At 46.7% G+C, this 12819-nt stretch overlaps 1 protein-coding gene across 1 annotated transcript in view; it reads right to left on the bottom strand.

Annotated features, from left to right (window-relative positions):
• Positions 1 to 12815, bottom strand: part of ITGA6 (integrin, alpha 6) — a gene marked incomplete at its 5' end in the record, with an annotated part of 87811 nt that extends 74996 nt beyond the window's left edge. Inside the window, one exon of the mRNA XM_010843849.1 lies at positions 12754 to 12815. Coding sequence (XP_010842151.1) covers positions 12754 to 12815 — 62 coding nt within the window. The remainder of the gene's footprint in view (positions 1 to 12753) is intronic.
• Between the last annotated feature and the right edge of the window lie 4 nt (positions 12816 to 12819).

Genomic DNA, 12819 nt, shown 5'->3' with positions numbered 1-12819 from the left:
CCTTTCAGATTCAGAATTACCTCGTCACCTTTTTAGCCAATACCACTAATCTTGAAAGAAGACTGAAAATTGCCAGTACTTTAGAATCCCCAGTGCCATTCAGTTTTCTCCATCCCTTACAACTCAACAAGGCCACACATCATCCTTGTTCAACGCACACGGTGAACGCTGTGCTTGTTGAGGATGATCAGGAAGACCATTGATCAGGCAGGGAGTAGGGAACCGGAAGCCGCGCCCTGGCGCCCTGTGTGTCCACCTGGCACGCAGGACACACGGATGCCATGCTGTCTGAGACGGAACTAGGTGTGGGAGCTGCAGATACTCCCATATGAGAGACCTCCATCCAACACATAAAGTGAGTTTTGTAAGAGGCTAACAAAATATCCAGTTGGCCAGAAAGTTTGCTCAGGTTTTCCTATAACATCTGACAAAAAACCCAAATGAACTTTTTGGCCAACCCAATAAGCAGCTGTGGTTCTCTGGAGCTCAAATATGGCCTAAGAAACTGGAAATACTTACAGAGTTTACCTTTGTTGTCATGTCCTCTTACTTCTTCCAAGCGCCCCTCTTTAAGGCAATGTGATAGTCCCCATCCATCTGTGAACTTCCCCCACCTCTGGGGGCAACTTAACCTTTGATCTGACCCCTAAAGGGTAAATTCCGCTGTCTGCCAGACTGTAAAAACAGCTACAGAACTCCCCCATGTGAGGGGATCCTGACTACTACTTTACTTTAAGGCACCTGCGACAGTAAAGGCTGGTGTTTATTGGAAGTAATGGGCATGATGCTCAGGGCTTCCTACTAACTACGTTTCATCTTGACAATTCTATGAGGCAGTTTTCATTACTGCCTCAATTTCACTGATGAGGACAAGCAATTCGCCCAAGATCAAATCAACAGAGTGTGAAGCAGCTGAGATTCAAACCCTACATTCCTTTGCCTGTAGAACAAAGTTCTTACTCCTGTAAGGCAAATGTCTCTACAGATGCTGAGTAACTTATGTTTGTTGTTGAGTCACTAAGTCATCTCCAACTCTTCTGCAACCCCACGGACTGTAGCCTGCCAGACTCCTCTGTCCATGGGATTTTCTGGGCAAGAATACTAGAGTAGGTTGCCGTGCCCTCCTCCAGGGGATCTTCCCAACCCAGGGATCGAATTCAAGTCTCCCACATTGCAGGTGGATTCTTAATCATTGAGCCACTGTAATGATATATTATTATTTACTGAGAAATTAAAAGCAACCAAAAAAACACTCACAGTCTCCCACCATGATAACTACCCACCGACCTGCATGTGCGCCCCTTTACTCTGCGGTTGATGAGTTTCCGGTTCTCCAGTAACCAGGTAACCTTCCCCACAATGTGTCCCTCTCACCCACGCACAGACATCACACCATCAAGTCTCCCGACTCCTGTGTTCACCTCTCCCTTTCTGTTGAACTCTCCTTATCAACAAACCCCCTCACTGTCACTTCCTCCAATTATAAAATAAAATTCCCTCTCGATTCCTCCAGCTCTTGCTCTGCTCCCCTCTCCAGGACCTCCAATTCATCTTCTAGTCTCTCACCTGGTGTTGGAGAAGACTCTCGAGAGTCCCTTGGACTGCAAGGAGATCCAACCAGTCCATCCTAAAGGAAATTAGTCCTGAATATTCACTGGAAGGACTGATGCTGAAGCTGAAACTCAAATACTTTGGCAACCTGATGTGAAGAACTGACTCATCGGAAAAGACTTTGATGCTGGGAAAGATTGGGGGCAGGAGGAGAAGGGGATGACAGAGGATGAGATGGTTGGATGGTATCACCAACGTGATGGACATGAGTTTGAGTAAACTCTGGGAGTTGGTGATGGACAGGGAGGCCTGGCATGCTGCAGTCCATGGCGTCGCAAAGAATCGGACACGACTGAGCAACTGAACTGAACTGAGTCTCTCACCAGCCCACACCAGGCACGGCTCCTGCTCCACTCCACAAGAGCTCTGATCAGGTCACCCACGGCCTCCATATTGCTGTGCCAGGGATCAAATCTCAGTGCTATTTGACACAACTGATTGATCACTCCCTCTCTAAACCACCTTCATCATGTGGCTTCCAGGACAGCACGTTGCCTAGTTCCCTACTTTGCTGGCCATTCCTCTTCATGCCTGGTGCTGGGTCCCACATCTCCACTCTATATGAGAGAATACCCTGCAGGTCTGTCCTTAGTCTCTAGCCTCTCCTCCTTGGTGATCTCATTCATTTGGTCCACAGCTCCGAATACAACCTAGAACTATGGCTCCACCGTCTGTATCTCCAATCCAAACCTTTCCATCCAAACTTCACACTCATTCAATTGCCTACTCAACAACTCCACTTGATATCTGGACATCTCAAAACTATAATCTCCAAAATTAAACTCCTGCTCTCCTCCTCAACTCTATTTTTATAGTCCACTCTAAACCACTGTATGATAACTTTATCCTTCTAGCTTTTCTCTCTTTAACTGGTCCATAGGAAATCCTATTCACTCTACTTTCAAAACATATCCAGAATGCATCCACTTCTCACTATCTTCCTACTACCTTGGGCCAAACCACTATCATCTCTTACCTATTATTTAAAAGGACTTTCATAATTAAGATCACTACATCTGTACTTGAGTGTTCCCAATAATGTAGTAGCTAGAGAAGGGCAGGACAACCCACTCCAGTATTCTTGCCTGGAAAATGCCATGGACAGATGAGCCTGGCGGGGCATAGTCCATGGGGTCACAAAGAGTCAGACAGGACTGAAGTGACTTAGCAACAGTAGCTAGCGAATCCATGCACAATCTAAGTCAGAACATGTCACACTCTTCTCAGCATCCTCCAATGGCTTCCCATCTCATTCAAGAGTAAAAACTAGCCTTCCAATGACCTATAAGGCTCTCCACAATCTGGCTCCAAGGAGACTACAGGCTTCTTTGCTGCTCCTGAACATGCTTCTGCCCCAGGGCCTTTGCACCTGCTGCTCTCACTGCCAGAAATACTTTTCCCCCAGTACTGACATGGCTTGTGCCTGCTCCATGAAGTCTTCCTGGCTACCTGACAGCCAACCATTTCCTACTCCAGCTAAGCTGAGGGGATCCTCGTGTCTCAGGGCTCATCTCATAGGGTTATCCTGTGAGCAAGGGTCCCACGAATGCCCCTCCACACTCCCCAAACCCTTTCTCAGCCTTGGGCCCTATTACAGCCTTGGGCCCTTTCTGATACAAGGCTTAGAAAGTACTTTTCTTTCTAAACTGGCTGATCTGATATGGAATCTGAAAAGACTTTACTATGTGCTGGGCAGTCAAACACTTCTCCAGCTGGCCCCCGAAGTCCTCCCTTGAGGTTTGGACCATCTAATTCAGGGGCTTCTCCTTCAGTTCTCCCCAGGACTCTATCCTTGAGCCTCTAGAAGATCCAACAGAGTCCATATCCACCTCCTTTTACACTTGCGGGTTTCCATAAGACTCTTTATCACCAGTGAAAGCCAGCTCTCAACTTTCCTGAGTACTGTTCTAAGTTGGCCTGTGGGCCTACTCTCACTAGGCACCCCAAGGCCTCTGGATTCCTGAAGCCCAAACAACAGGTTTTCAACACTGCACATCTCCTCCAAGTATTTTAAATATCTTCTCCTCTCTATCTCCAATCTCTCTGGGCCTTGTAGAATTCTAAACATTTCCATTTCCCTTTGTACTCGAGGGACAGATGGAACTACATTGTCAGGAAGTGGGATGGAAGGGAGGGGTCATATCAGTGGGAAGGGAACCCAAGAAAAAAAAATTTTTTTTCACTTTCCTCAGGAGAGAGGGAATACAAAACTTCAAATTCCCTGTGCTACCCAGTGGGCCATTCACACTAAGGAACTATCATTCCACACATATACCACAGCTCCCATGGATGGGATCCTCCAGTTAACTTTATATCATGTTGCTTTATCAAGACCACAGAAGACTGACCCCTTGATCAATGGCAGTATACCCTGAAGACAAGGACTCTGATTCTGCAAACAGAAGAGGTTATTTGGTTCAGGAGACGACGTACAGTTCAGTGACATTCTACTCTCTGGGTCTGAAACATTTATTATCATGTGTATATCTCTCTCTCTTTTAGACACACACACATGATTAAAATAACCTCCGTACAAATGAATGTCCTTTTCAAAATGTAGAAACTGGAGCAACACTGATATCCCCAAGCAGAGCAAGCGCAGACCAAGGGTAAAGAGGCATCACCCTTGGTCTGTTTATTCTATGTATCACCAGTATGCCCCTGGCAAATTATACCAAGGTTTATTTTTATTTCTATACTCCCAAGCTTATAAAGCCTGTTTCTCTAAAAGGTTTTTCTCATATCTGAAAGGCTTTTCAAAAACAGTAATCTTCGGATTGTATGACATGCAAAACATATCCAGCTGGTTGGCAAATAAACATGCGAGCAGACAACCATGGCTTCATGTCCCTTGTTTTTGCCTTCTGCACTTTCTTTCATGGTACTTTCCCCATTCCAGCTAATTCAGAACAGTTGTCCTTACCACTTAATTGGTTTTCTAGACTTAAAAGTTTCCTACAGTTTTTTCGCCAATTTGGGATTAGATGAAGTGACAGCAGTACCCAACAGTAGAATCCAGCACGTGTAGACGTGGGTGTGTGGTGTGGGGAAGGGCAGCGGCTACAGTGTGGCCTAAGGAAGGCATCATTCTGCCAACACACCAACCATGCAACAGGTGAGCTGATTCAGAATTGTCTCGCCCTGTTGAGTGAAATAGATAAGCCAGACAGCATCCATTTAGATGGTGATCATTCCACCCTGTTACTAGACTAACAGGGACCAGCACTGGTGAAGTTCGCAACTAGTTAACAATTAGCCTCTTAATTTAGTTCCAAGAAATCTGTGTGCAATTCTAAATACCAGCTTAATAAACAAAAATTTGCTAAAACATGACTTCCACACGTTGTCCATGCATCTCTCAACTTTAGGCAGCTTCATTATTGACAAATCAGATCCAGCTTTGCACAGGCTCCTTCCTATCATACATTAATGCCAAAAAAAGGACTAAGAAAAATAAATCATCACCAGCCCAGCCCTGGGCGGAGTGTACACTACCCGGCCTGCCAGGAATGGGAGTAGAGGGGTGTGACTTTCCAAGTCAAGAGGTCTGAGAAGATCTGGAAACCAGACATTTGGTATTCCTTATGAATAACTCCAGCCTGAATGTGCACAAGCCACCCTCTGTAGGTTCTCTACGCCCAAAGTCCCTGCCCGTCATTCCTGCACCAGTCTGCCCATTCGCCTCCACTGCTTGTGGAAACTCTGCTGGTGTTCATCTAACGCCACGGCTACCAAAAGACCACAAGCGATGGTTCTCCTGAGATGTACTTTCCCAACATGGTCACTGTAGAATGGAGGCAGAGGATGGACACTTGAATATCATCACAATCGATGCCCCAAAGAGACAGTACACCCACACAAACCAGGCAGCGTGGAGGCTGTGGACTGAGAACCAACTCGCCCAACATGTCATGGGCACTTCACCTCTGACTGTCTTGCTTTCCACATTTATTTAACATGCACAAAGTGCTTACTCTGAGTCAGGACTAGTCTAAGGTACAATTATCCTCATTTTACAGCTGAGGAAAGAGACCTAGGGGGATGAGGTATTGTGATTTATAATAATACACATTTGGTTTTCATCTACTGTTCCCGGCACAGAGCTCCTAAAACCCTTGGAATTTGCCAAGCAAGGAGAGCGACAAAGGTGTCTTTGTTATGTTAATGAGGTGGCTCCGCCTGCACCTAAGGAGCGGGGGCACTTTATTAGGGGGTTGGAACTTTCAGCCACCCCCTCCTGACCTCCAGGGAGGAGGAAGGGCTGGAGGTTGAGTTCACTCCGCAATGGCTAATGTTTTAATCAATTGTGCCTAATTGATTTATCAAAGCCTCCATAAAAACTCAAAAGGATGGAGTTTGGAGAACTTTGGGGTTGGAAACCACACGGAGATTTGGGGGGGCGGGGCATGCTGGAACAGAGCATGCAAACTCTAAACCCTTCCTCCATTCCTTGCCCTATGCATCTCTTCCACCTGGCTGTTTCTGAGTTATATCGTTGTATAATACACTGGTAATCTAGTAAAAAAAAAAAGCTTCTCCAAGTTCTGTGAGCCACTACAGCAAATTAATCAAACCCGAGGTAGGAGAAGGCAATGGCAACCCACTCCAGTACTCTTGCCTGGAAAATCCCATGGACAGAGGAGCCTGGTAGGCTTCGGTCCATGGGGTCGCTGAGTCGGACATGACTGAGCGACTTCACTTTGACTTTTCACTTTCAAGCATTGGAGAAGGAAATGGCAACACACTCCAGTGTTCTTGCCTGGAGAATCCCAGGGACAGGGGAGCCTGGTGGGCTGCCGTCTATGGGGTCGCACAGAGTCAGACACGACTGAAGCGACTTGGCAGTAGCAGTAAGGCAGGGATCGTGGGAAATTCCAATGTATAGCCAGTCTGTCAGAAGCCCAGGGGACAACTTGGACTTGGCGTGGGCATCTGAAGTGGGGGAGGCAGTCATGTAGCACTGAGCCCTTAATCTGCGGGATCTGTTGCTATCTCCAGGGAGACTGACAGAACTGAGCTGACTGGTATCTGAGGATGGTTCGATGGTGTGTGGGGAAAACCCCTACACACTGGCATGGGGAGCAGAATGTTAAGTATTCTGCATAATGTACAGCAGGAAATGGTAGAGAAGGACTTGATCTCATCCACTGGGATCCAGACTCCAGCTCTAGAATCTGTTCTGATGCATTATATTATGTTCCTTCTGGGTAAAAATGGAAAGCTCATCTAGCTCAAACTTAGAGAATGTTATGAACAGATTCTCAGATCACACCTATAGAAACTGGTATAATAGATCTGGCCTGACCTCAAACTTGGAGAAGGAAAATGGCAACCCACTCCAGTATTCTTTTTTTTTTTTTTTTTTCCCACTCCAGTATTCTTGCCTGGAGAATCCCATGGACAGAGGAGCCTGAAAGGCTCAGTCCATGGGGTCACAAGAGTTGGACACGACTTAGTAAGCCTCGAATTATATTTTTACAAACAGATTCTCCAAGTTACCTTGATGACCAGCCAGGTTTGAGAACCCAGAAAGTTCCTTGTAGACAAAATCATTTGATTCTAAACTTGTACCCAAACACAGGAGGGGGCTGGCCCTGCTCCCAGGGCCCATTACTGTGGGGGCTCAACCTTGACCACTCTCTCAAAAGGCCGTTAGAACTCTGATTCTGACCCGTGGGCCACCTGGATCACCATTCTACATAAAGCTCTCACTGGAGGAGGTTGGCAGCTACCCCACCACTGCACTTAAAGAGCTACATGTATCCAAGACTCCCTTACTGACCATGAGTAACCAATACTTAGCCATCAATTCACACGTGCCCTCACATGCTTACTTCCATTTGACCCCCACACCCTTGTCAAGTAGCTTCAGGACCTTAGTCTACAGCCACCCTTCTCTATGTAGTCTTGATTTAACAACTAGCAGATCTCCGTACCCAGTGCAGTATAGGTCAGCCTGTATTTCTGGGGTTAAGTTATAAAGTGTGCCTTTAAGGCAAAAGTCAAGTGTAATTAAAAATCACTCATAAAAAGCCCTTAGCAGGGCCTTGGGCCCTTGAGAACTCAAAAAACCAAGAGTTAACCTCTTTGAGCAAAGGGTCAGATACGACTGAGCGACTAAACTGAACTGAACCTCTTTGATGTCTCTTTGCATTACCACTATAGCTCCCCTTTCCCTGGAGGCAGCAGAGAGCAATGTATACGCTAAGTTCCAGAAGCGCAGACCATTAAATAAAGGGATTTCTCCCTCTCTACCCTGAGCCAGAGAAGTTGATTGCACAAGTTAAACAGAGCAGATAGCTCTAACTCCATTTTATTTGCAAGGCATATTCAAGGTGCTATCAGGCAAAGAAATGAACATAAGACCCCTGCCCTCACATAACCTATTATCCACCTAGGCGGGATTAGACCATACTCTGAAAATGGCAGACAACAGTTAAATATTACATAATTAAATAATATAAAACCATCAGAGCTGTCAGGCACACGACAGTAAGGACTACAGACACTCAAAGGAAGAGGACGTGATGTAGTATGGATTGGGCTCAAAAGGCTTTCATGGAGAAAGGCAAACTGGTTCTTACAACATGATGATGTTCTTCAGGATGGACTGACTTGGAATTAACCAGCGTTCCAGGGAAAACTGACCCTGTCATCTAAGCACAGGATAGTATGTTCTATTATGCCTCCAGTATCTATCTTGAAAGTGCCAGGGCATTGCATTCACCTGTCACTCTGTCCTTAGGCTGAGTCAAGGTCTAAGGGAATCCATGCATCACAGTTCCAGTACTACTTGGTGACAAAGCTTAAATCCTGATATTACTGATAGCACCACCAACTCAATGGACATGAATTTGAGCAAATTCCAATAGTTTAGAACAGAGGAGCCTGGCGTGCTGTAGTGCATAGAGTCACAGAGTTGATAAGACTTAGAGCCATTGAACAACAACAACAATATTGTTATGCTAAAATAGGGAATTATACAACTAAGAACATAGTAACTGATTCTTTAAAATAATGTAAAGCTTTTTTACATGAGCATTTCACCTGACTTTCCTGATATTATTATTCATATCACAAAAATACTGACTTTTTTTTGTAAACCCTAAGTCATGACTTGGATGGACTCACGAGACCAGCCTGTGTTAAAATTAAACTTGTCTATTTCTGCTTTCTTGCAGAGTCCTAAGATCTCCTCTAAGTCTCCCAGCCCATTTTGGCTCTTTCTCCACTCTCAGGACTCAAGGTGACCGAGACAGTCCCTGGATGATGGCCCTGGGCCACAGGGCACTCTGAATGAATGCAAGGAAGTGAGTGCTTAGGTACACATCCTGGATGTAGTTCTGATCCCCAGCTGGCTCCTCACTGGGCTTTTTCAGAAGGGGAAGGAATGACAGGCAAAGAAGGAAGGACCCAGAAGCTGATCCAAGGCCAGGTGGAATAAGTGTCCATAGGAGGAGAGTCCAGGCACAGATATTTAAATAGACAGCCCTGACCCACGTGGGGAGTGGTTTAATAAATCAACCTAACATAGTACATTTCCAAAACTCATTTTCTCCAGGTCTGAAGGACACGTTTGACTTTTCCTTTTAGAGGTGAAATGAGCATGAGTCAGAAATGCCAAGTTCAAATCCAGATTCTGTTAAGATTCTGCTTAAGCACTCACGAGACTATAGACATTTCTTTAACTTTCAGATTTAGTTTCTTCATCTATAAAGTTTCTTCATCTAGCTGGACTAGACGATCTCTAGTTCAGTAAAATTGATTTTAAGAGCAAGAGCATCACAAGTGTGAGAAAAACCAAGAGTAAACATTGTAGAGTCAAAACAGAAGCGCCAGTGGGGCTGGTCGGCCTTAGGAAGACAGTGGAGATCAGGAAGTTCCCAAAAAGAAAGTGTCAATTGGGATAAGCCCAGCATCACTCCCAGCATCGCAGATATAACTTAAAGATCTGTTCCTTCTGGATTCTGTCCTGCAATCACACAGACTCAGCTCCTCCCAGAAGAGTAAAAAGGGCTGACTCACAGGATGGACATACCCACAGATACCATCCCATACTTTCTACCTCATTGGGGGTGACTCAACCTTAGATCCTGACCTCAGTAACTCAGCCAAACTTCTTTAATATCTAGCCTAAAAAGCCCAGTGAAGTTTTATGATCACTATTTCAGTTTTACAGTCCCCAAAGTTTTAGGAATAGCCAGTGGCTCAGACATAAAGAATCTGCCTGCCAAGCAGGAGACATGGGTTTGATCCCTGGGTGAGGAAGATCCCCTGGAGAAGGAAATGGCAACCCACTCCAGTATTCTTGCCTAGAAAATCTTAAGGAAAGAGAAAGAGTCAGATACGACTTAGTAACTAAACAACAAACTGTTTTAAGGCTCTTTTAGTTACTGTTTTAAGGCTCTCAGATACAATATTATTCTGTTATAAAATCTTAGAGTTTAAGATATGAAATATTTAAACAGCATTGTAGAAAGTTTAACCCACAAAATTCTATGGTTTGTTCCCACAACACTGCATTCATCTGATATGCTCACACATCTTTGATATTTTACGTCTTCTGCCTCAATGAAGTCTCTTGAGACATTTACTTTTGCTGTAAATCTAAGATTGATTAAAGTTAAAATGCTTTGAAAATGGGGTTCATAAAAGTGATTAAGTTTAACTTACCCAATGCCAATAAACCTTCGACTCTACTCTCTGGCAGAGTGAGACTCACAGGATGTTTAACACCTGCAGAGTCACAGGCACACAGGAGGAGTTCAGTTACTGCTTCTAAATGCATCACCATTAACAACTACCATTTAGTCAGCAAATACCCATGCCAGTCAGGAATTAGGCACTTTGCATGTTATCTCTTAATCCTCACAAGCCTACTGAGCAGTAATAGCTCCATTTTACAGATAAAAACACCAAGGCTCAAAGTAACAGCTGCAAAATACCAAGAAAGAATTTTGAGCTTAGGTCTCTCTCACCAGTGCCCTGAAAAACTCCCAGTAAGTGCAGAGTTTAGGAAGCTGGCCCATAAACTGTGGGGTCTCAACCTCACTGGCTGTTGCTTTACACCCACATCCTTTACTGACAAAGGTGATAACTACTATGGGTATGGCCTGTGTGTACGGGTTCTCCTGGGTGAGGCCAGTGCTGCCAGATTACTTTACCAAAAGAAGGTGGGGGCGTGGCACCTGACATAAATCACAGCCCCCTAGAGAGGGCTATTGCCACACTCCCAGGTCCAGAGAAAGATACAGTTCCCTTAAAGTGGGCCACTCCTCTCTATCAGTCCCTAAGAAGAGCATTTCTAGAAGGTATCAGCCCCCAAACACAGGCTCCTTCTTACATACCTGCAGCAGGTCTAACAGCAGAGAAGCCCACCAGCAAGAACAAGTTTGAGCAAGCACACCGCTAACCTTGGTGACAACAGAGATCCTGGCTGAAACTACCTTTTGCAAGTCTCCACCCCCACAGATAACTTTCCGCCCTACTACTTCCCCTTCACAATGTTTGCTTGAACAAGTATTTCAAGGAAACCACCAGCTTCAGTAGAGGACTGGTGCAGAGAATGCCAAGGAGAATATATTCCCTCTGCTGGCCCGTGGTCATTTCTGCACTAACAAGTTCATTCTCCATATGGGTGAATGCTCATCTACACATTCAAGTACTCAGAGACACCATACATCATCCATTAACTGAGTTAACAGAAACCACCTTTCATTTCAAATTTATAGCATCACAATTATTTCTGCTGAGAAAAAAATAAGAGTATAAGCAGCTGCTCAGGCCTGCAGACCACCCCCCCCCCCCACCCCACCCCCGCCCGCCTTCCCGCCCCATACTAATTTCTTTGCTTCACTGGTAGGTGTTATTAGAAAAATCTGACTTTAAGATTCAGGCACCTACAACCTTCACCAATTCCGAAGTTCTTAATTACTGAAATCAAGATTTTCCCTGTGGCCCTAAAACCCCATTCCCCTCTCATAAAGTCCTCTCCTCTGTAGCTGTACTTTGCATTCTTCGGTCTGTTGGTCCTGGAAGGACCTCAGCTCAACCAAAGGGCTGGGGGTGGGGGGTGCGGGACCTTTTGTGAGTTTATTTTTCGGTAGCCCAGATCAAGAATGCAGCCCCACAGCGATTAAAGCCACTAAGCTCCCAAATACCCTCTCCTGCCTAAACAGTTTGATCATGTGGGAACCAAACACTGTCTAAGAAAGAAAAGAAGCTACCAGTGCCGGTCTCCACTTTCTCCCTGGAGGAGCACCGCTGAGCCATGGTGTTAGGGGGGTCGGGGGTTGACACTTCCAGACTTCATTTGCAAAGCCCCCAACTTAGATCGGACATTTTGCTTTAACCCCTCGGGCAGGGCCTCCCAGGGCTGGGGCCCACCGGGTCTCGGGTGGCGCCGGACGCTTTGTGGCTTGTGCGGGGTGGGGGTGGGGGGTCGGCCACACCACTAACAGGGTCTTGTTTTCTCAGCTGATCTAGTTCTGCGGAACAGGTGCTTGGTTGGTTCTATCTTTTTAAAAGCGGGGGAGGCGTGTAAAAGTCTCGCCTACCGGGGAAGCCGCCCTTCGAGGAAAGCCCCCCAGGACATGATGAAAGGTGGCTTTCCAACTTCTGCGAGGCGCGCGAGTCTGCTGGGGAGCCGGGTGTTCTCTGTGAGTTTGGGAAAGGCCTGGATCTCCCTAACGACCCTCTCAGTCATCTCACCGCAGCGAAAACAGCGACCCTCCTCCACCCCAAGTCACCCCTACCCGGCCAGCTCAATACACACGTGAAGCTCAGCAAAGCGTGCCACCTGCCGGGTTCCCAGCAAACATGCCCGGAGGGAAGGATCGCCGGAAAGCACTTTGTTTAAAAAAAAAAAAAAGTAAACTCTCCCGGGTCCGAGGACAGCCCCGCCTGGCACCGGGGCCGCGGTGTGCAGAGTCGGCCCCCGGGTTCTCTTTCCGGGGCTGAACTGGGGAAGGCGCCGCGCCAGGCGGGGCCGGAGGGGAGCGCGCGGAGCGCCGGGCCCCGCTCCCCCCGGAGCCTGCGGAGTGCCGGACCGGGCAGGGCCGGCCGGCGGGAACGCGGAGAGCCTTCGACCTGGTTCGCGCGTGGGCCGGGGCCCGGGTGGGGTGGACAGAGTCGGGAACTCACAGCCGCTTGTCCTCAGGCTGCAGCTGCCAGTGCATCGCCAGCGAGAAGCCGAAGAGGCTCCCCGGG

This window comes from Bison bison, unplaced genomic scaffold (assembly GCF_000754665.1).
Source record: "Bison bison bison isolate TAMUID 2011002044 unplaced genomic scaffold, Bison_UMD1.0 scf7180017864190, whole genome shotgun sequence".
NCBI lineage: Eukaryota > Metazoa > Chordata > Mammalia > Artiodactyla > Bovidae > Bison > Bison bison.
This window is presented reverse-complemented; position numbering and strand designations above follow the sequence as displayed.